This window comes from Leucopleurus acutus (assembly GCF_964270905.1).
Source record: "Leucopleurus acutus genome assembly, chromosome: 14".
Classification (NCBI taxonomy): domain Eukaryota; kingdom Metazoa; phylum Chordata; class Mammalia; order Artiodactyla; family Delphinidae; genus Leucopleurus; species Leucopleurus acutus.
This window is the reverse complement of record NC_139156.1, coordinates 62,022,693-62,046,867: the sequence shown is the minus strand read 5'-3', so window position 1 is coordinate 62,046,867 and position 24,175 is coordinate 62,022,693. Positions and strand designations below refer to the sequence as shown.

The 24,175-nt window shown below is 49.6% G+C and overlaps 1 protein-coding gene across 1 annotated transcript; it reads right to left on the bottom strand.

Annotated features, from left to right (window-relative positions):
• Positions 1-389: 389 nt before the first annotated feature.
• NPFFR1 (neuropeptide FF receptor 1) lies at positions 390-21,462 on the bottom strand (the record flags this gene model as incomplete). The annotated part of the gene is given in 6 exon segments (XM_082855180.1): positions 390-597; positions 599-1,255; positions 4,490-4,589; positions 11,172-11,486; positions 21,052-21,123; positions 21,219-21,462. Coding segments are annotated over 6 exon segments (1,596 nt in total).
• Between the last annotated feature and the right edge of the window lie 2,713 nt (positions 21,463-24,175).

Below are 24,175 nucleotides of genomic sequence, written 5' to 3'. Positions count from 1 at the left end.
CACTGGAGGCACACAGACTCCTGTAGGGTTTCCAGCTGAGACTGGGCTAGCCGCATGTCTTCTAGCCTCAGTTTCACGTCTTCAGAAGGGGGATGAAAAACCCCTATTCTGAAAGCGTTTTGAGAATTCAGTGAGATGATGCCGGTGGCTTCTACCACACAGAAGGGTTTTCGGGGAACAAGGCTCCTCTCCCCTTACCCTCCTTTGCCTCTGTCTGAGGGGGGAGGTGGCAAAGAAGATTCCACTAGCAACTAACTGCTCACTGCCTTGTATTTGAGAGGGAGGCACATGGTACCCTCTGCTACCACCACACCAGGCCGCTAGCATGCCTGGGTGTCACGTGTCCAGCCGGGGCCCTCGGGTTCAGGGGCCAGCCCTCCATGTCCCACTCAAACGCCCCAGGCTGGTATGGTGAGGGGTGTATGGGAAAAGCCGGGACCCTCGGCGGCCAAGCCAGGGGGGCCCACGTGGCCACTGTGCAGCTGGAGGCGGCCGGGCCTGGGGGCCCCGCTGCTCGAGCCCGACTCGGAGGTTAGGCCCGAGTCGCTGGGCTGCACCTCCACGAAGACCTGCGTGCGCAGGAGCCCGCTGGGACGCCTCCCGGTGGCTCCCCCACGGCGGCGGGCAGAGCTGGGCGCGGAAGGCGGCCTGGAAGCCGCGGCGGAAGTTCTCGTTGAAGTAGCCGTAGATGATGGGGTTGGCGCTGCTGTTGAAGAAGGCCAGCCAGTGGGCTAAGGGGAAGGCGTAGACGGTGACCAGGTGCAGCTGCGGCTCGCTCAGCTGCCCGTAGTCGATGAGCAGCAGCAGGGCCCAGAGAGGCAGCCAGGACAGCGTGAAGAACAGCGCCACCATGACTAGCATGTGCACCACCCGGGCCCTGCGCCGGGCGCCGCGGCCGCCCTCCCCCGCCGCCTCCTCACCGGTGCGCGCGGGCCCCGGGGCCTTGCACAGCTTGCGGGCGATGCGCGCGTACATGACCACGATCAGCGCCAGCGGCGCCAGGTAGATGTGCGAGAAGAGCACGGCCGTGTAGACCCTGCGCATGCCCTTCTCGGGCCAGGCCTCCCAGCACGAGTAGAGCGGGTAAGAGCGGTTGCGGGCGTCCACCATGAAGTGGTGCTCCTCGCGCGTGACGGTTAGCGTGACGGCCGAGGGGCACATGATGAGCAGGGCCAGGGCCCAGATGACCGCGATGGTGACCAGCGCCTTCCGCAGGGTCAGCTTCTCGCGGAAAGGGTGCACGATGCAGCGGAACCTGCGGCGACGGAGGAAAGAGAAGCGGGGGGTCTGGGCGGGTCCCAGAGGTCCCAGTGGCCCCACGGATGAGAGCCATCCCCGATTGAGGGCGGAGGGCTGGGAGCGGGGTAGGGGCACTCCACCTTCGACCTTGCACCTTAGGCGGCATCAAAGAAGGCTCAGATGTTAATTAAGTTCGTTTGCAAGCAAACTGGTTTCTCACCTGTTGGGGAGTCAGCTCCTGGCTGAGTAGCCACGCAACAAAGGCAAAAGGAGGGTTTTACAAGAGCTGAATCCTGTTTGTGCACTTCGGGGGATAAACATTAGCTGGCAGGTGTAAGGTCGGATCTTAACAAAGGGCACCGCGAAACAGGAAAGCTTCAAGTGAGCTTTATTAGGGAGGGATCCAGGGCGAGGTTCACTGGTCCGAGAGAAAGGGGCCAGAGAAGTCGCACCCGGGCGAGGGTTGGGCAAGATTTTATAGGGGAAGAAGGGAAAGGGGTGTGGCGAATCTGGGAGGGCGCAGGGTCATTTCTTATTTGGTGGTCTTTTCGGATATCCTGGGGGACCGTTAGTCCCGCCCCTCGAAAGGCGGGAAGGCTGGGCCGGGTGCAAAGTCCCCAGGTCAGTTTCTGGAACTGGGTGGTCCGGAGAGTTTCAGTCTGATGCAACCTGTGAATCTGATTGTGTTCCCCTGCCTCGGGCCAGTTGGCCTTACACCCCGACATCTTTGGTGTAATGGGGCGGCGTTCTGATCTCTGGCTACTTCATGCTGAATGGGGGCGTCGAAAAGGGAGTCGGGCAACCAGAGGTCCGAGGCTTAGGGGAGACCAGTGGGGGGTTCTGTAGGAAGCAAGGTGTAAGGGCCGAGGAGCATTTGGTTTGTGGCCACCCGCGAGACTTCCTCCACATGCCTGCGAAGGAACCTAAGAAAACAGGGAGCGAGCGTGCTACGAAGAGGGTGCAGTCCGGGTTTGAAAGAGGGGTGTCAAAGAGTCTCTCTCTTGGTGGTTTGAAGGCTTCTATGACATGAGGGCAGGAATGGGATGGAAAACCCCTGGTGCCAGAGATGGGCAGGAGGGAAGCCGGGTTCAGGTGAGGGGAGAGATCAAGAGAAATAGCTGGGTTTTCAATGAACAGTAGGTGGAACTCCTGGATGCGGGAGGGGCCCAGGAGGGAGAGAGACTTGTGGCCTAGGAGGTCGACCAGCCGGTGGGAGGAAAACACAGTTAGTGAGTGGGTGGGCCAGAGTCAGTTTGAGTGTTTGTTTGGTCAGCTGCTGCTGCTAGGGCCCGAAGGCATGGTTGCCATCCCCGAATGGTTGGGTCTAGCTGTTTGGAGAGGTAAGCCACGGGGCGGTAGGAAGGCCCTACAGGCTGGGCAAGGAGTCCAGTGGCTATTCACAGGTTGCAGAGCTATAAGTCCGCACATTCTGTCCTTGAGTAGGCCGATCGGGTAGGTGTATCAGAAAAAACAATTTTTAGCTGTTTATGGCTTCTCCAGAAAATCTTGGGGGTTCAGGTGTAGAGTCTACATGACAGGTTGTCCCTGTGTCACCTTGGCCAGCGTCCTTCCAACAGTGCCTCCACAGAATTAGGACAGACCTGCACCATTTCCTCATTAGGATGTCTCAGCAGTGATTATTATTACACCCTTAATTTACATCTGAGGAAACTGGGATTCAGAGGTGATAAGTAACTGGCTCAAGGTCACACAGCTAGCAAGTAGCAAGGACCAGCCTTGAGCCCAGATTTGTGTTGCTCCGCTGTGCCGTATAAACCTGCAGCCGGAAACCCTCACTGTGCATTAGGCTCTCCTGAAGCATTTAAAAAAATACCTGTGCCCAGTTCTCCTGGTCGAGGATGCCAATCTGATTAGTCTAAGGAAGTCATGGGGCAGTTTAGGAGCTGAACCTAGACTAGAACACAGGCCTAGAGCTGACTCCCAGCCATGTTGCTCTTTCTACTTCAGCAAACTGTGTCCTGCTCTCCCGACTCCCCACCCTTTCCCCGGCCTGACAACACTTTCTACTTTCCCCACAGCCAGTCTCAAGCCTTGTTTTCTCAACCTACCTGACTCTGGCCTACTGGTCTCATAGCATCACATACTTAAGGAATTGCCAGAGAACAAATAATTCTTAAAGCACGTAGTACTGGCTGTAAGTGCAATAGCACTTAATGGATAGAGGGGAATCCTGGGGCAGACCAGGAAGGCTTCCTGGAGGAGACAGGAACTTGAAGAATAGTCCAAACACTACTGGGAGACACTGCACACTCACCTATCGTTAACGATGACAACAAAATGAAGGTCAGTGAAGGAGGACTTCCCCCACCACCAGTGGCCTTGCAGACAGGAACCCAGTTCTATCTCCCCAGCTGCCTACTTCACTGGGTCACAAAAGACTGGGTTTGATGAGGGCCAAAGTGGTGAGAGGATGAAGACACTAGATTCTAGAAAGGGTGGAGCCAGTAGGTGCCCATGTTGGGAAGCAGACAAGGAGGAGGGTGTGGGTGTAAGGAAGAAATAGAATAATATTAACAGCTGACATTTGGTCTCTGTGCCAGGTGGTGTGTATCAGCTTTACAAACAGAAGTTCACTGAAGCCTCCCAGCCACCCTGTAGGATATTTACCATTTTACAGATGAGAAGACTGAGACTCAGAGCAGTTAATTGACTTAACCAAGGACATGCAGCTAGGCAGCCCTCCAGCTTACCTGCCTGCCTCCCTTGCCCTGGGGGAAGTGCCTGGAGTGAACCCTTATTGAAAGGGCTCACTGAGAGGGAGGATGGAGAGGAGGACCTACTGCAGTTGGGTCGGATGTGTTGCCTGCAAAGAAAGCCTCCTTGGTCCCTGGCTCCATTCCATTAGCAGACCCATGCTTATCAGAGAATCTGATGGAATCTGAGGCGGAAAGACCAGAAGTAGCTGGACACAGTGGAGATGGGGAATCAGGGACCTGCAAGGAGGCCTGCTGCTCAGGAAACAAGGACTGCCCCCAAGCTCCTCTTAGGGCCCAGGAATCCCTCTTAAACCTCCTCAGGAGCTGCCTCCGGGCCTTCCAGAAGGAGGTGGCAGTGTCCTCTGCAGTCCCCCAAGTCTAGAAGGCAGCCAGCCCCACAACCCTTGCCTCTGTGGCTCAGGATTCAGCCCCACCGACCACAGAGCAGCCCCGGCCTCCTGGCAGGCCCAGAAGTGGAGACAGCAGCTTGGCCTAGTGCCAGGCCCGGGATAACCAGACAGGAACCTTCTCACCTTTCCACGGCAATGGCCACCAGTGTGAAAACAGAAGCTGACACGGACATGCCCTGCACCAAGCCGCTCATCTTGCATGTGGCGTTGTCGAAGGGCCACCCTGCAATGACAGAAGCCACCAGAGTGAGAGATGCCTCATTCGCAGAGAGCCAGAGACCTCCGGCCATCGGGGCCAGTCTCCTCTGGCTTGCATCTTTCCTCCATGTCCTGCCAGGTCGTCATCCTGCCTCTGCTTACACACTTCCAGGAGTGAGGAACTGAGCAGCCAATACCACCGTGGACAGTCCTATTAGAGACAGTCTTTATACTGACCAGCGATTTCTCTCCATGAACTTTAGATCCATCCAGCCCTGCCTGGCTTTCTGCTCCCATAGCCCTGTTCCAGGTTCTAGGCCAGTGGTTCTCAGCCCTGGCTGCTCACTAGAATCAACGGAGAACTTGGAAAAGGACCAGTGCCCAGGCTCACACCAGACAACCGTATTTTCCAAATCTACCCAGGAGATTTGAGTGGCAGTCAAAGTTGAGAACCACTAGGACAGATCAAGCCTGACTGTCAGGCAGGGGGAGGTATAAGCAGCTCTAGCCCCTCCTACCTGATGTCCTCACTCTGATCCCCAAGCTTCTGCTTTCTCATGAGATCTGGGTCCCACCTGCTCTCAGGACTAGTAGCCAGGTCCACATCTTGGCTACCTGAGGCCGTGTGTTGGTAACTGCTTAGTGTTTCTGCCCCTCTAGGCCTGGGGGCAGGGCGGGGGGGCCCACCTTGTTCTTGTCTGTTGTGCCTGCAGACAGGAGTCATCTTCCAAGGCTGGGGTCTTCTTTCACCAACGGCCTCCCCCATGTTGATTTTCTGCCTGCACACTTACTAGATGCCGAGCACTGGCTCACTCAATCCTCACAGCAGCCCCATTATTCTCTCCTTTTTACAGATGTGAAACTGAGGGGGAGACTAATTGACTTACAGTCTCTTTGTCCCTACATCACTATGGATTAATGGTGAGAGTTTGGTCTGGGTGCCAGGGAGTTTAAATGTCATGGAAAGTCAAGATCGCTGTAGACAGCAGCCTGATAGACATGAAAAAAATGTTCAAACCTCATTCATAATTTAAAAAATGCAAATGATATTTGCTGTGGAGAAATAGGAGCTCTCAGACATCGGTGGTGGGAATGAAAACCGATACAGTCCTTCTGGAGGGGAACTAGGCGATGCCTAACCTCTGCACTTATCTTTTGATCTGACGATCTCACTCTATCCTGAATATCCACCTCTGATGACACAAAATACATATGCACAGAGTTATTCATTGTAGCATTGTTGTAATTGCAAAATATCAGAAACAATCTAAATGCCCATATAAAGAGGTTGTTGAATAAACTATGGTACATCCACACAGAAGAGTATTACACAGCTGTAAAAAAGAATAAGGAAGACTTCTATGAACTGATATGAAGAGGTTTTCAAAATATACTGCTGAATGCAAAAAGCACAGTGCAAAGAGTATCTATAGTATATTACCCTTCATGTAAGAAAGAAGGGGATATAGGAAAATATACACTTATCTGCTTATTTGTACAAAGGAAGTATAGGAAGGTAGATCAGAAAATAACGAGATTGGCTACCTATACAGGGAGGCGGTAAGAATGAGGAAGAATGGGTAGTAGAGATGACAGAGGAGTGACCCTTCTCCGAGTATATCTTTTTGTATGGATCTGACTCCTTAGAATTATGGCAATGTTTCACATCTTCAAAAAATAAGTTAATTAACATCAGGATGTGGGGGAAACCCAAAGTGGGACACAAACAATAACAAATGAACCTAAATGCATTACAAATGAATAAAATAACCACACTGAAGGGGAATGGGGAAGCAAGAAACTAACCTCAGTAACTTTGGAAAACAGTATTTTGACCGCATACTATAAGATTACAAAAAGAACTATACACGTACACTATACTCTCATTAATAAATGTGTTTCTCACAAGGGTATGGGTTAGCAATACTGAATCTACCTTATGTGTATACCAAGATTGAACAAATAAGTAAATATATTGTGGATGAATAGAGTTAGATTTCTCACTGTTAGAGAAAGAAGTTACAGGTGAGGAAAAGAGGAAAGTTAAAATGATCCTGTAATATTAGATTGGAATCAGAGGCATAATAGTTTTCAATATACATACAGATGGATAGATATAGAAATAAAGATGCACATGTTAAGTATGTGTGTGTTAGCACACATATATTTCCTAGCTCTGTCCCTCGAGAGGGCCTAGAAGCAATGAAACCCCAGTGCCAACGATCACATCTAGTGCCAAGGTCTTGGTTTCTAAATGTCATTCGCCAATATAAGGAACCAGACCTTCTTAGAGAAATTGTTGATTGATTCCAGGGCTGGAGCAGGGAACATACAAGGTGAGCCTGGAACACTTTATGGTGCCAGAAAGTAAGGAGAGACTAAAAAAAATCCATGGTGGCATGTCAAAAGGACACAGGAGCCAAATTGAAAGAGCTCCCAATAGTCAAAACTGGGGGCAATTTAAGCAACAAAATAATGGTAAAACTGGGTTATAACCCATAGAGTAAAATAAATGTAGGGGGAATGATGTTAAGTAGAAGATCAACACTGAGGAAATATAACAGTAATAACTGTTGCAGGCAGGAACCATCCAATGGATGCTCTTAGTGAGTAAAAGGATAGTGAGAAACAAGGCATTTGCATAGTCTCAAAGTATCTCCCTATGAGATACTTATTAATTATAAAGGGAAAAATGGTAGCTTTATAATGGAAAAATCTGGCAGACACCACATTAACGAAGTGATCAACATTAACACCACCATTAATAGGTACTGATAGTGCGTGCCTTATCAATATGTCTTCTGTAGTATTCTCATCAAATATGCATAAACTAAATCTAATTGTAAGAAAACATAAGGCAAACCTAAGTTTCTGGGGTTTCTGCAGAATAACTGATCAGTATTCTTCAAACATGTCAAGGTCAGGAAAGTCCAGAACCAAGGAACAGTCACAGGTTGGAGAAAACAAACAAACAAAAAACAGATACAATGTATGGCCCTCAGTTGGATCCTGGACTAGAAAAGGACTCCAGGGGACTCCTTTGTGGGGAAAGGAGTGAAATTCAAATAAAGTATGCAGATTAGTTAATAGTATTGTATCAATGCTAATTTCCAGGTTTCAATCATTATACTATGGTTATTTAGGATATTAACATTAAGGGCAGTTAGAATGGGCATCATCAGAAAATCTAACAAACAACAAATGCTGGAGAGGGTTTGGAGAAAAGGAAACCCTCTTGCACTATTGGTGGGGATGTAAATTGATACAGCCACTATGGAGAACAGTATGGAGGTTCCTTAAAAAACTAAAAATAGAACTACCATATGACCCAGCAATCCCACTACTGGGCATATACCCAGAGAAAGCCATAATTCAAAATGACACATGCACCCCAGGTCTTCCCTGGTGGAGCAGTGGTTAAGAATCCACCTGCTAATGCAGCGGACACAGGTTCAAGCCCTGGTCCGGGAAGATCCCACATGTCGGGGAGCAACTAAGCCCATGCGCCACAACTACTGAGCCTGCCCTCTAGAGCCCACGAGCCACAACTACTGAGCCCACGAGCCACAACTACTGAGCCCACATGCCACAACTACTGAAGCCTTCGTGCCTAGAGCCCGTACTCCTCAACAAGAGAAGCCACTGCAGTGAGAAGCCCGCACACCACAAAGAAGAGTAGCTAGCCCCTGCTCACCGCAACTAGAGAAAACCGGTGTGAAGCAACGAAGACCCAACACAGCCAATAATTAATTAATTAATTATTTTTAAAAAGACACATGCACCCCAATGTTCATTGCAGCACTATTTACAATAGCCAGGTCATGGAAGCAACCTGTGTCCATCAACAGAGGAATGGATAAAGAAGATGTAGTACATATATACAATGGGATATTACTCAGCCATAAAAAGGAATGAAATTGGGTCATTTGTACAAACGTGGATGGACCTAGAGACTGTCATACAGAGTGAAGTAAGTCAGAAAGAGAAAAACAAATATCGTATTATTAATGCATATATGTGGAATCTAGAAAAATGGTACAGATGAACCAGTTTGTAAGGCAGAAATAGAGACACAGATGTAGAAAACACAGGTATGGACACCAAGCAAGGAAAGCAGGGGGTGGGGGGCGGGTGGTGGGATGAATTGGGAGGTTGGGATTGACATATATACACTAATATGTATAAAATAGATAACTAATAAGAACCTGCTGTATAAAATATAAATAAAATAAATTTAAAAGAAATAAAAGCTTAATCTCCTCCAGAAAAAAGAAAATAATAATAACATTAAGGGAAGGTATGTGAAGAGTATACAGGAACACTCTACCATTTTTGCAACTTTTCAGTACATCTATCTAAAATTATTTCAAAATAGAAAGTAAAAGAAAGCAAAACAAAACACACCCAGATTCAAAAGGCTACATACTGTATGATTCCATTTATATAATATTCTTGCAAAGGCAAAACGATATTTTCTGTCCCTACAGGAAAACAGACCAATGGTGCCAGGGAGCAGAGGGAAGCAGCAACTACAAAGGAACAAGGGGGAGTTTTGGGGGACAATGAAGTTGTTCTATATCTTGATTGTAACTACATGACTGTATATGTTTGTCAAAACTTGTGGAACTGTACACTAAAAAGGGTGGGTTTTTTGTATGTTAAATTATACCTTAACAAAATATTTAAATGTAAAACATGCACACATGTACAATGCACATTTTGTAAGAATGCATGCAAATCACAAACATTACATTTAATAGAATGTTTGCCTGTCAGTGGGGGAGGGGGTTTGGAGTGGGGTAAGGGTACAGAAGGGAATGAATAAAGATACACAAGGGGCTTCCCAACACAGTGAAGTCACATAGTGCCAGGAACAGTGGATGCGAATAATTCAACTCTCTGCACCTGAATTCAAAAAAACAGAAACAAAGACAAAGAAAGAAAAGCTATGTGAAGTTTTCTTTTCTTGCAGAAGATTCTATTAGAAACAACGTAAATACCCATCAAAAAGAGATTGGTTAAATAAATTGTAGTACATCTATACAATGGAATTCTAAACAGTTGTAAAAAAAGAATAAAAACCTCTTTCATTTATTAGTATGGAGTAACTTACTCTATGTAAGTTAATTTTAATGAATCCTATTTACAAATTACATTTTTAAGCAGGGAAAAAGTAAAGGTGCAGAACTGACTGGTTAGAAAGTTAGCATTTCCTTAATTTGCTTGTACTTATATAAAATATTTTTGGAAAGTGCTTGTACTTACACAAAGTATTTTGGGGAAGACATACAAGACACGGGCAGCATCGGTTCCCTCCCAGGAGAGAGCTGGAAGGCCAGAGCACAGAAGTGGAAGGAGCACTTTTCACTGGATACCTTTTGTTAGCTTTTGACCATTGAACCATGTGAATGTGTTGTCAATTTAAACAATTTTTTAAATCTACACATGTGAAAAGGACCGGCAGACACCACCTTAACCCACTAGTGACCTCACCATATCATTGTTAACTGGTGTGTGTGTGCGTGCGTGCGCCTGTATGTGTGTGCACCTCTGCACGTGTGTGCATGCATGCATATGTTTGCCTATGTGTTTTGGGAAGAAGGATGCAGTTTCTGTTCAGCAGCCCTGAAAGAACCTGGGATTCAGCTGTGATTAAAGATCCCACCAGGCACAGCCGGTACAGCCGACGGGAAGCTGGCAGCCCCGGCTCCACTTTCTGGGTCCTGGAACCTACAGAAACATAGGCTGCTAGTCCCCCAGCCTCAAGTCCGCTAAGTCACTCCATATGGGGCTGTCCATTTGAATCCTGAGTTCCTGGGAGCTCTGAGCTCAGAACCTGCAGGCACAGACCTCTAGGGGTCTCCACAGCTCTGGAAACTAGTCCTTCCCACCAGTTAGTCTGTGGAGGCTTATTCTGAAGTAAGAAAGGCAAATCACAGGAGAGAGAATAGATGACGGTAGGATCCTTCTGATATTTGCAGGATGATAGGCAGGAATTTAGCGGTCGGCTGGTCTAGTTCTGCTTGGATCCCTTCTACAAAATCCCTGCTAAACAGCCAGCCAGTCCCTACTTAGACACTCCCAGTGACAGGGAGCACAATACCTGTACGAGAGAACACTCTTTCGTTGGAAAACAACTCAAATAAGTTTTTAGGTCCTTATTCAGAGGAAACCTGCCTCCCTCCAGCTTCTTCCCGCTGGCTCTAGTTCTGCCCAAGGGAGCTACCTGGGAGAGTAGGATTGAACAGTGTAGTGGTTAGAAATATAGATGTGTGAATGTGGGACTTGACGCTTAGCTGTGTAAACTACAGACCTGCCCCTTAATCACTCTGCGCATCCGTTTTCTCATCCATACATTGGGGGTAACGATAACGCATACTTCATTGGGTTGTCGTGAGGATTAGTTAAGATCATGCAGGAAGAGTAAATCACACAATGCCTGGAACATAGAAAATGATTAACTCATTACATCTGTTATTTCTAGTCGAATCCCTCAGCCACAAGGCTGTCCTGAGATTTTGAGACAATGGCATCTCGGCCAAGAGACCAGGCCAGCCATGATTTCAGGGGTAGGGGTACTCCTGCTGCCTCTAGTGCTTCCACTCACCAGTGATGAGGTTGTCCACGAGGGTGGTGGGCATGCAGAAAATGCCCACCAGCAGGTCGCTGACGGCCAGGTTGAGGATAAACATGTTGGTGACGGTGCACATGTGCCGGTTCTTGAGCACAATGAAGCAGACCAGGGTGTTGCCCACCATGCAGAGGAGGAAGATGAGCGCGTAGGCCACAATGAACACGGCAGCCACCAGGGAGGAGTGCTGGTAGTAGGAGGAGAAGGTGAGGTTTGCAGTAGTGTTGGCCTCGGCATCACTCCCATTCTGGCATGGGGGCCGGCTGCTGTTGGAAGGCTGGGAGGGCTTCCCTAGGAGCAAAGGAGCACATGGGTCAGGACCCCAGGCGAAGAAGAGATGACTGACTTCTCACCGCTGGTGAGATCCTTCTGCGCTCCAAACCCTGCCCCTGCCCTAATACCCAGATCATGTACTCAACTCCAACTGCAATTGGATGCACTGATGCAAGACTTCTACCCCACAGCCACTCAAACCCTGATCTCACACCTCCCACCCCGTCTTGTCCACCACTCACCTCATTTCCCAATGTTGGCTCTTCTCCATTTGCAGACAATCCCCCTCTGCCCCATCTAGCCTCCATCCTTCTCAGCCCTGCTCTCTGCCCCAGAGGCTGACTTCTCAGGACTACATTACATCAGGACTGTAGGACCCAAGTTCCCTTGCGCTCTGGGCTGTTTGCTTGTTTGTTTGTTTGTTTACTGGTGTATAGTTGATTTACAATGTTGTGTTAGTTTCTGCTGTACAGCAAAGGGAGTCAGTTATACGTATACATATATCCACTCTTTTTTAGATTCTATTCCCTGCCCTCTGGTTTTTGACTGGGTTCAGCCAATGGGAAGCACTGAAGGAGCTTGAAGGAATGGAGGAGAGAGAAGTCAGGGTATTCATCTCCTGACTCCGTCCCTGCCTGGACCAGGTCTCCTGTGGGGCTGTCTTTATGGGCACAGCTCCTGCTGGGTGACTCCTCTCCCATGGCTCCAGCTCTCGCAGAGCCACAGTGACACCGTTCCCTCTCTGCACTGACCGCTTCCTGTGACCGCCAGTTGCTGGGTGAGTCACCATCCCATGCTGGTTCTCCTGCCTTCCACTACCCACTGTAAAGTCTCTCTATTAAACTCTCTTCTGTTAAATCCTTTCTGAGTGCACCACTTGTTTTCTTCTGGGATCCTAACTATTAGACCCTCAAAATCTTTGCTATCCCTCATCATCATGTCCACAGAACTTTAGTTGGGGAAGGCAAGAAGGCCGTAGAGGGAGAGAGAGCGAAAGGGGACTCTGAACCAGGGCTGAGGATCAAAGAAAGCACATGTTAAATTCTCCGGAAGACCATCCGAAGCCAAGGCCACCACCCATCCTTTACCTCCTCCCATGGCGGTATCAGCTGCCTCATTTGCACAGCATTTAACAAAGCGCTTCCGTGTCTATTATTTGATCTAACCCTCCCCGTTACCCCGTGAGGTAAACAGGTTAGGTATTAGCCCCATTTGAAATGGGAGAACTGGGATCAGAGGGGTTCCCAGACTCGCTCAAGGGGACACAGGAGTCTGCAACAGAGTTGGCCCTGCTCCGTGTGTCTCTAATTCATCCCAGGCTTCAGTGTGTGTCTCTCTAGACACGTATGGAAGGGAGCGGCTGAATGTCCAACCACAGCTCTTCTGGGAAGTCCCTAGTTATGGTGACTCATGATGTTGTCTTGTAAACTCTCCTCCTGCCTTCCTCTGGGACTGAATGTGGCCTGTTCCAGGAGATGAGGAGTCTTTAGGGGAATCTTCTGTTGCATCCAGAGCTCAGCCACTGGCCTGGAGGACGGCCAGAGGCTTGGGACCTGGAGGCTAGAAAGACCCTGGGGGAGCACAGGCTGATGACCTGGCACACTGGGGACAACAGGGACCAGCAGGTGCAGCGGGGCACTCAGGAGGGGGGTGGAGGGACTGCCGGTGGAGGGGGAAAAGCTGGAAGTTTTGGGTGCACAGTGAGAAGAGGAAATGATATTCCCCTGCTTAGGCCCTCCAGGTGCAGCCAGTTGTACCCAAACATCTTTATTTTAATATGTCAAACATGTACAAGGGAGAATGTAATAGTGAATATATACAAGAGTATATAGTTTAATGAACCATGACAAGAGAGAAGAGTATAAAGAACGCCCATGTATACATCATCCGCCTTCAACAGTTACCAGCTCAAGGCCAATTCTGTTTCATCCATACCCACACCTCTCTTTGGATTATTCTGGGGCACAATCACATCACTTCCTTTCATTCATAAATATTTCAGATTGTATCTCTAAAAATTAGGACTCAAGAAAAATCCATAACCCAGTATCATTATCACACCTAACAAAATTAACCATTATGTCACAGTATTATCAATTATCCAGCATTCAAAATTCCCTCATTGTTACAGAATTTTTTAAATAATTGGTTTGTTTGAGTGAGGATCCGAACAAGGTTTCTGTTTCTATTCCATATTATGTGGCGAACCACCCCAAAATCTCGTGACATGGCACTGTGGCTTAGGAATCTGAGTGGCCCTTCTGCAGGTCTCTCATGGGATCACTCATGCAGCTGTGGTCATCTGATGGCTCAGCTGGGGCTGGCAGGTCCAAGATAACCTCCCTCACAAGGCTGGTGGTTGGTGCTATGGTGTCTTAGTTCCCCTCCATGTGGCCTCTCATCTTCCAAGAGGCTAGACTGGGCTTTTTTTTTTTTTTTTTTTTTTTTTTTTGTGATACGCGGGTCTCTCACTGTTGTGGCCTCTCCCATTGCGGAGCACAGGCTCCGGACGCGCAGGCTCAGCAGCCATGGCTCACGGGCCCAGGTGCTCCGCGGCATGTGGGATTTTCCCGGACCGGGGCACGAACCCGTGTCCCCTGCATCGGCAGACGGACTCTCAACCACTGCGCCACCAGGGAAGCCCTAGGTGGTCTCTTTCTTAACGCTAAGGTTGATCAGTGGGCTTAGCTGATGTCAGCCTGATCCCTCCACTGTCTTAGCTTTTCACCAATGTTTTCAGCAGGAGCCACTAACAATTATTGCCTAGACTCCTCATTGCATCTCGAATACAATCCAAACTCTTTACTGCATGGTCTGATTCCTGTTGTCATCACTGGCCTCACCCCCTGCTACTCTCCCCTTTGCCCTTTGTGCTCTGGTCACCTCGTGATGCCTCCAACACATTCTTGCTCTTTCCAATCTCAATGCCTTTATCTCTTTCGATTCCCTCTGCCTCTTCCCCTCCTTTAGCTGTCAATTAAACATTGTCTTCTCGGAGAAGCCTGTACCCGATTACTCTATTTAATTTAGGTGCCCCATTATTATCTCTCACAGCATCCTGCTTATTTTCTTCAATCTGCCGATATTTTATTTGTTTCCAGGTTTATTGGTTTTTTCCTCCACCTTTGAAAGTCAGGTCCTGGAGAGCAGGGATCTTCACTCTTTCGTTGGTGGTCATATCCCCAGCATCTCGTCAGGGCCTGACAACTGTAAATGCTTTACTAAATGGTTGTCGAATGGATAAATATTTGTATGAGGAGAAAAAGGAAGGAAAGACAAATCCTGACATCAGGTGACAGGGTCCTGCTCAAGGCTGGCATTTCTGGTGTTGGAAGGCCTTCTCCAGGGTCCTCTGGAAAGAACCCCCCATCACAGAGTCTGCTGGGAGCCTCCCTAGATAGCTCACCCTTGATGAGCCTCCAAACCAACCCGCATGACTTGGGGAAATCTGTGGGTGTGGATGGGTGGAGGGAATTGCCAGAACCTGCCCAGCTAAACTCTAGTCTGCCTGTTTCCCCCACTGCCTTTCATTTGGCCCTGAGAAGTCTGGGAGCAACCCTGCCCATCCCTGGACCCTGAGCCTGAGCATCAGTCTCTATACTTAGGCCAGTTTCTGGCATTTATTCTCAAGGAGGAAAAACTGCTTCCTATTCCTGGCAACTCCCCTGGCCTGTGGTGAGATGGGTTGGAGGCAGGCAGGCCTCCCACCCGACCTGGGCCCCAAGCCAGCAGCCGGAGACCTCATTAACAACTGGCCTCGTCCTTCCTGGGATCTGCCTGGTGCCTTTGTGGATACACTACAGCCTGTGAAAATTTCATCCGCTGAACCCAATTGAGCCATTCCTCTACTCGGGGAGCTTCCTGGAGGTCTCAGGGTATAATAATGGTTATCTCCAGGGCATTCTGATGATCTCAGAGACCAAGCTGTGAGCCACTGAAAGTTTGGGGCCAGAGAGAAGATGGGGGTGCACTGGTTCTCAGTGTGTGGTCCCCCGCCAGCAGCATCAGCTTCGCCAGGAACTTGCTAGAAATGCAGATTCTCAGGAATCACCCCCGATCTAGGGAACCAGAAACTCCAGGGAACCAGAAACCAGGTATCTCTGTTTTAACGCATCCTCCAGGTGATTCTGATGGACACTCCAGTCTGGGAACCACAGATAAAGGAGTTGGACCAAAGACCCTGAAGGTAGTGGATGCACACAGACTGGGAAATCCCAGCTCTCCTTCCTGGTGACTTCAGGCAATAGATGGAATATCTGTGTGCCCTCAAAATTCATATGCTATAACCTTTTCCCCAGTGTGATGGTATTTGGAAGTAGGGCCTTTGGGAGGTATAGTTGGCCCTTGAACAACACATGGGGTGGTTAGGGGCTCGGACCCCTGTGCAGTCGAAAATCCGAATAGAACTTTACAGTCGGCCCTCCGTATCTGTGGGTCCACATCCGCGGATTCAATGAGCCACAGATCGTTCAGTACTGTAGTACACGTCTACCAAAAAACAATATCTGGGTATAAGTGGACCAACGCAGTTCAGACCCGTGTTTTTCAAGGGTCAACTGTAATTAGGTCATGAGGGAAAGCTCTCATGAATGGGATTAGCGCCTTTATAAAAGAGATCTCAGAGAGTTCCCTTGCCCCTTCCACCACCTAAGGACACAGGGAGCCCGTGTGTGAACTGAGAAGCGGGTCCTCACCAGACACTGGATTGGCCCCTTGATCTTGGACTTCCCAACTGCCAGAACTGTAAGAAGTAAATTTCAGTTGTTTATAAACCACCCAGTCTATGGTATTTTGTTATAGCAGCCCAAGCTGACCAAGACATCTCCTCATCTATGTGGGAACTTATCGTTCTCATCTTTAAAGTGGAAACACACAATTCCTGGCTATGACCTCGGATAAGTCATCACCCCTCTGGAAACCAAAGTCTTCACTGGCAAAATGGAGATAAGCTCACACTTACTGAAAAGAGTGAGATAACGTAAGAAGAGAACTCGGCGAAATATGGGACACGTGGCACTCAATACGTGTTAGCCCAGCAGCAGCCCTACTGACAGTATTAAACTGCACAATGAACCTGAGCATGATATTTTTATAATACTTTTAGTGTGGGCCTCCCTGCAAAGCCTGAAAGATAAATCAACACCAAAATGAAGTTCCTGAGCACAGAATCCGTCTGGGTACTCCTCTGAGTTCACAGCTCTCCCACTAATACCTTCATCGTTATAGCCACCTGCTTGTCTGTCCCGGTACCACCACCTAGGAGCTCAGCCCCAGACTAGAGACCTGGGTTCACCATTCAGCACCCACTTCCCAAAAGCCTCCTGGGTGAACACAGCCTGGGCCGTGAGCCACTGGGGACCCACAGAAGAACACAACACAACACAGTACAAATGACTAATGAACACATGAGACAAAGAAGTTCTTTTGTAATCAAAGAAATGCAATTTTAAAAGAACACACGGGTAAGCTTTCCATCAATCAGATTCACAGAGAGGAAAAGCGCTCAGTGACGCCAGAGGGTGGCTGTGCACTGCGGGGCGTTGGAGAGACACACATCCGCTCAGCCTTTGCAACTGGGGCACATCCATTCAGCACCCTGACACCAGACTCACACCCGGAGCCAGGCGGTCCACTTCTAGGGATTCACCTAAGGAATAGAACAAGTTCTGATGGTGTGAGGGAAAATACTGGCCAAGGTTGAAACGCTTACAAAATAGTATGTACACGCATTATAAACTGTATTCCATATAAAAGTGTGTGTGTGTCATTCCAAACAAATGACAAAAAATAAACAAAAAAACGTTAACAGTGTATATTCACAGCGGGTGTTTTAAGCGACTCTTATTTTCCTTTTCACTAAACTGAGTTTTAACCATTCTAATCAGTAGGAAACTGATAAATATGATTAAAATACTCACTACTTCAGTGGTTCTCAAGTCTGACAGTGTCTCTGGCAGCATTTCTGGGGGCACGGAAAAGCAGAACCCACCTGGACTTCCAAGAAGCTTCTGTGTCCCGTGCTGGAGGGACACCAGCTAGCTTGCTCCTCTCCCCTCCTCTCTCCAGTGACCTTCCCCCGCATGGGCCACTTCCCCACAAGCCACCCACCACCAGGCAGTGTGAGCAGACATCCTCCCAGCCTCTGGCCTCCCTCAGCCACGGAGCTCCCAGGCCGGGCAGGCAGCTGTGGAGGCTTCCAGGGGCTCTGAGGACGCCGCTAGACTGGGGTTGGGCTGGGAGTGGGGTGGGGACTGCTGTCCTCTGCTGTCTCACTGCACAGCATACCACGCAGCCCAGGCCCAGGGTGGAAGGCCTGAGGGGGACTACTGCCCACTGACCCCAGCAGCCCTGCAGGAGGCTGGGCAGACTGCAGTGTCTGTCTGCAAGCCCTCAGAGACCACCCAGATCCTATTTTTGGGCCAGCCACCCAAGAATACCTCCTTCTGCCCTCCAGTCAGTAATCCGGCCAGTCCGTGACCCTTTGCTCAATGAGACCTGGTAAGCACACAGCTTCTAGGCCAACTCTGAGGGACAGAAGGTTCTTCCTGTTGTTGAGTTGAGTTGTCTTACTGTAACTTGTCCCCACCTGCCCCAGTTCTGCTCCCTGAAGCCACACAGAACAAGAATGGACACCTGTCCCCAAGGTCATCCCCCTCTCCCTGCCATTTTTCCCACCCTGAACATCTCAGTGTCTCTTCAGCAAGCAGGATTCTAGACCTATCTCACTGTCAATCCATTTTGATCTCCCCAGAAACTTTCCTCAAGATTACAAACCAGATCTCCCCTATTTGAAACGTATGCAATTGGTTTTGGGGGGGACCTAAATTCAGGACTTTGCATTTCACTTCCATTTACATTTCACTTTCTTGGTTTTGATCCAGCATTCCAGAATGTTCAGATACCCTTCATTTAAATCTTGAACTGTTGCCATGTGGGTGTCATGGCTCTTATCCACAGATTTGATGAGCATGCCTTTTATTTTCCCTCTAAATTACTTAATGTCATGTCAAGGTCAGAGTCCGAGGGACCTCTAAGCTGCATTAGAGTCTTAATGAAAGCCCCGCCATCAGTCCTCCAGCCCCCTTCCCGCAACCCGCCATCAGTTCACAGGGCTCTCATGAGAGAACTTAGCAGGGTCCTGCTGAAATCTCGTAATTCATCTTTCTACCTCTTGGAAACCCAGTCTGAAAGAGGACATGTGGTAGGTTTAGCCTGATCTGTTCTTGGTGAGCACTAGTATGTTCCTAATGACCACTACATCATTTTCTTTCTTTTTGAAAAAGATTGTTTTGTTTTTATAAAAAAAAACAATGTGCTTTCTATAGAGCAGTTCGGAGCACGACAAAAGAAGAGAGTAAAATAAACATCCCTGAAATTTCACACCCAGAGATGACCCTCATGGCCGACGCGTTTGTGATGCTCCCAGACACATCCCAAAGATTCTGGCCGGGTGGACAGTTCCCTGCACTTCCAGTGCCTCAACAAGCCTGCACCAGGGCTCTCTCTGGTTTGCTTTCTTTGAAGCCACAAACGGGAACAACCTAGACGTGTGGGAGTACAGCCAGGGGAGAGGAACAAACAGCAGTCGGCTCCCCGTCTTGCGTAGCGAAAATCTCAGGTGCATTCTGCACTTTTCTCAGAAGGCGACCAGAGAGAGAGAACCCTACTGGCCCATAGCTGAACCCAGCTCGTCCACATGCCTGGTTCTGGTTCTTGCCTTTTCTCCCTTTCCCATCTTACTCTCCTGACCTCTGCTTCCAGGCATAAGCTCTCTTAGGGTGTGCTTTCAGAAGCAGGAGCCCCCAAAGATGTTAGTGACCATCTCTTTGCAGATACTTTACATATACATCCAATAATAAGCCTATGTAATTTTGCATAAAGGGGATCATACTAAACATGTGTTCTAAAACCTGCTTTTTAAAAATTACTCACAGTAGGCAGTAAACGTATTCTCGTGCCAGTAAATGAAATCCTAAACACAGTTCTTAATGTCTATACAGCATGCCGTTGCAGGTGTTCTCATCGTTTAATTTACTTAATTTATGGACATCTGGATGACTCCCGATTTTGCAGTGTGATGAGAATGCTTGGGCACATATCTTTGCAAGCGTACAGGATGGCAGCCTTTGAAAAAAATTCTTAGATGTGGGATTGCTTTATTGTCTCCTAAGTGTTCACTGTATGTTGGATCATTTATTCTGGAATTTTAATAGAGGTCAATATCAATCTGAGCAGTTTAGGGTTTTTTAAATCTACCTTTCCTTCCTTTCTGAAAATCAGGACATTTGCCCATCTTCAGTTTTCTGGCACTTCCTTCATTCCCTGTCATTTCCTCTAAGGCAATAATTACATCTGCAAATGGCTCCAGGTCCCTGGGATGTCATTTGTCTGGGCTTGGATTGTATGTGGCTTGACGCCTTATCCAATCACCTATCTTGGGCTTCAATTTCCTCCTTCCGCCATTTGAAGTAAAATTGCCTGTGCCCTGCGCTGGCTGCTCTCCCTGGTGCGTAAAGGTTACGGGCACCACATGCCCAAGCCCCGAGCAGGTTCATTTGCTATCCTTATGTAGACTTTGAAAGCTCTTTGCCCTGTCTTCACCAGTTTTCCTTGGCTTCCGTTCACTGACACTTCGGTTCTGCATTTCTCATTGTACCTTGTGTGTGTGCACTTTTCAACCCTAACTCACTGGAAAGCTACAACTGCAGCTGCACACGATGTTCTGTAAAACTCCCTTTTCTCTCTTGCCAGCAGTGTTTGCAATGCCTTGCTTGGCATTTCTGGGTTTTATTACCTCCTGGAGCAGCCTTCTTTTACAGGTATGATTTTGTTCAACACACCTTGTCTTATTTTACCCTCACAGCCACTCTGTGAAGCCAGCTGAATGTAAGTTTCTCCATTCAAGAGATGGGTAACCAGTAGCACAGAGAGGTTTAGGCAAAACCCCAAAGACACCCAGCAAGCCAGTGGACCAGCCCTCAGTCCTCCAGTTTCTTTGCCCAAATATGGTTTCCCTTCCTACACTGGCTGAGAGGGGCGTCTGGACCCCCACCTGGTAAGGCTGGAGGAAGCAGCCTTATGCCTGGGGTCCCTATCCCTTAAAGTCCTGGAGGTCAGGTCCATAGTTCCCTCTCCTTTCTCCCAGGGAGGGAAATTCTGCATTGAGATCTGGTGTAGAATTCCATCTCTGTGACTTTCCCTGCTGGAAGGGATGGCAATTACTCTAAAGCTAATAGGTAAGCTGTCCTCAGCCGGTTTCAAAGGCCCCCTGCCCACGCAGGAGGGAGCGTCCTGTGCGCACAGGGACAGAGGCTGCCAGGCCTTTTACCCCTCCCTCTCTCTCGCAGTTTCTCACACATACATATTCACGCACACACACTACAGAGCCCTCTAGGTCTTTCTCTCTCTCCCTCTCTCAGTGTGTGTCTGTCCGTCACACACACACACACACACACACACACAGTGTTGGGCTCTGGACAGCCCCCGATGAGACCCCCCAGTCCCTTTCCTGTCTCTTGGCTCACTGCTCCTTAGTCGGCACCCACCCACCCCCAGCCCCAGCCCCAGCCCCGGGGTCACTCACCCTCCATGTTGCCCACTCCGGCCCGCTCTGGGACATTCACCAACGGAGGGAGGCAGCGGGGCCCCTGTGAGCCTGCAGGGGACAGCGGGTCTCCGGCGCTGGGCTGCTGGCACGCGCCCCTGCCTCTGCGCTTGGCGGTTCTGGTCCAGGGCCCGGCGGGAGCGCACGGAGGGGCGTGCGCTCGCAGGCCCCAGCCCTGCGGGGGGTCTCGCTCTCCTTGCCGCCCGGAGGCGGCCGGGCAGCGGCCGGGCCTGAACGCTCCCGAGCAGCGCAGCTACCCTCCCGGCTCTGCTGCCCGCGGCCCGTTGCCCGCTGCCCGCCCTCCCCGTCCAGAGGGAGGGGGCTCGCGCCGCGCCGTCGCCATGGCACCCGGCACACGTTTGCCTGAGCAGCGCCTCCTGCCCGCAGCATCCGTCCGAGCCTGGGCGCCCCGGGTCGCCTCCCAGATGTGACTCCCTCCTCAGGGACGGAGCACCCCTCCAAAGTAGAGGACAACTCACTGACCGCTGCAGCCCTGGCCGCGACATCCGATAACTCTGTGTCCCTCTCCCCGTGACTCCCATCCCAGCGCCACTCTTCATCCTCGTCTCACCCCAGCCTGACCCCCAGCCACCCAGTCTGGTGTCCAGGACCCCGAGGCCCTCCTGAGAAGGGGATGGAGGCAGCTGTGATACACAGGAGGGCAAGGAGAGCAGGGACAATGTGTCAGTAGATGACCACTGACTCTGGAATTAACTGGCCAGGGGCTCACCAGATGTCTACCCTTGGGCAAGTGTCTTACCTGCACCTGAGCCTCAGTTTCTGCATTTGTGAAATGCCTTTTAGGGAAGTAAATGAGATGACGTCAAAGTTTCTGCCCAGCATGTAGTAGATGCCCAACACATGGTCCGTTGAGCTGGGTAGGAGGCCACCTCCCTCCCACCATTCCAGCCCCTGTCAGGCACCACCGTAGACTTTTGTCATATGAATGATGAGCCCAGGTTCCAGGCAGATGGAAGAGAGTGAACATCCCATTCTTCCCATTATTGGGGATTAGGGGTTTATTCTGGGGGTCTCTGGGCAAACGGTTCCCACCAGGTTTCTTCCTAGTCTCCCTTCTCCCTCTAGCCTGTCCTCTGCCCCAAATGGCTGGCAGAGTCTCAGGACTGGAAGGGCCTTAGAGGTCACTGAGTGTAACCCTGACCTGAGCAGGTGTCCCCATCCTAATGCCCAGCAGTGGGTTCTCTGCCTTCACATCACTCTCTTTTCCCCAGGACAGCCCTTCAGAGAGCTGGTGGGAGGGAGGGCACCCTCTCAAGTCTGCCCTTCTGCAGGTGAAACACCTGGGTTTCTTTGGGCTTTTTGCTTCCTGTGATTTGCCTCAGTTTCATCTGTAAAATGGGGATAATGTCTATCTCCTAGAGTTATTGTGAAGATGAAAGCAGTTCCTCTGTGTAAAGCTCTTGGAATAGTGCCTGGCTCAGAGTAAGAGCTCAATAAATGTTAGTTATCATATCATTCCTATCTTGAGTCCACCTTCCTGTGGAAGTCCTCGCAGTTCTTGAAGTCTCCCTGATAGGACCCAGAACTGCGACAAGTCATATCAAGCCCCCTTGACCAATGCAGAGTTCAGGACAAGGCTGTAAATCTGCACAGTCCAGCACTGCCATTTATTGTATGTGTGACTTTGGGAAAGTTACATAACCTCTTTGTGCCCCAGTTTCCCTTCATCTAAAAAATAGGGATAATAATAGTGCCTACCATATAGCAAAGCACTGACAACAGTGCCTAACATAGAAGGTGCTCAATAAATATGAGCTCTGTTTATGTGGGCGCTAGGCTTTGAATAGTTCAGTCTCACCTTTTCTCGGTTCCTCCTTCTTTTTTCCCCTCCCTTTCTTCTTTCTTTAGCAGCCACATCGTTCTGGTGCATTAACTTAAGCCTGTGGTCAATTCCCCCACCTGGTCTTTTTTATTTAAATCATTCTGGATCACAGAGCCTCTTTTCCTTCCTTCCCCCTCCTCTTCTACAGACTTCTTTCTTTCACCATCAGAACCTTTGTACCGTGCCCAAGTACATGTGGCACCATTCGAAACAAACTCAGTGGTCCAGCCTTTGAGGGCCAGGCAGGGCAGTGCCATGGATACAAAGACCTGGGTGTGAATTCTGTCTCCACCATTTATTATCTGTGTGGCCCTGCGTAAGTCGCTTAAGCCCTCTAGCCTCATTTTCCCCATCTGTAAAATGGGATTTATCATCTTCTCAAGGCTGCTGTGAGGATAAAAAGGCAAGTACCACTGACACAGTGGCCTTCCTTATCCCCAAAGTTACGGGTGGAGGCTACACAGATAGATTGGGTAAAGGTCTTTCCATGAAGATTTAAAAAGTTTCTCCTCTCACTCCCCCCCCTCCTCCAAAGGGCCTCCCGGGAAACCTGACTGCCACTGCTCTATTTCAGATCATGCCTACTCCCAGGTTCACCTGCCCGTCAGTCTGAGGTACTGCCCAGCTCCAAACCTTCAGTCAAGCAGGCATCGTCACTCTTCTTTTACAGGTGAAGCTACTGAGGTTAAAGACTTACCCAATATTACACAGCTGGACAGTGGAGGAAAGAGGCAGAACATTCCTCTGGACTCCTAGGGCATTGGCCCTGCTGCCCCCCACCCCAGCCTACCCTCAAGGTTCTTGGTCCTCTGGGAGCATCTGAGAAACTATGAGTGCAGTCATCCAGGGCACAGAAGCAATCCCTGTTCATCTCGAGGAGCCCCACCACTTCCTTGCCCTTCAGGGCTTCCCACTATGCCCATTCTGGTCAAGCCCTTGGCCTCGCCCCTCATGCTCAGGGGAGCTGCTTCCCATCCCACCCCACCCCCAACAGCTGTGGCTGGGTTCAAGTGCTGTGCCCCAGGGAGCCTTTGCACAGACAGCCTCACCTTCCTGGGAACTGATTTCCATCTGAAAAGCTGGATGCCAGGAGCTGGCAGGAGGGCAGTGGGATTGAGAAGGTCCTTGAAGAGAGGAGCATTTCCTGTGCTAACTGGAATCGATGTGGACCCCTGCTTAGAGAAGGGTCTGAAGGGAAGGGCGGGGGAGGAGGTAAAGGGTGATCTTTTTTTTTTTGCGGAGCACAGGCTCCGGACACAC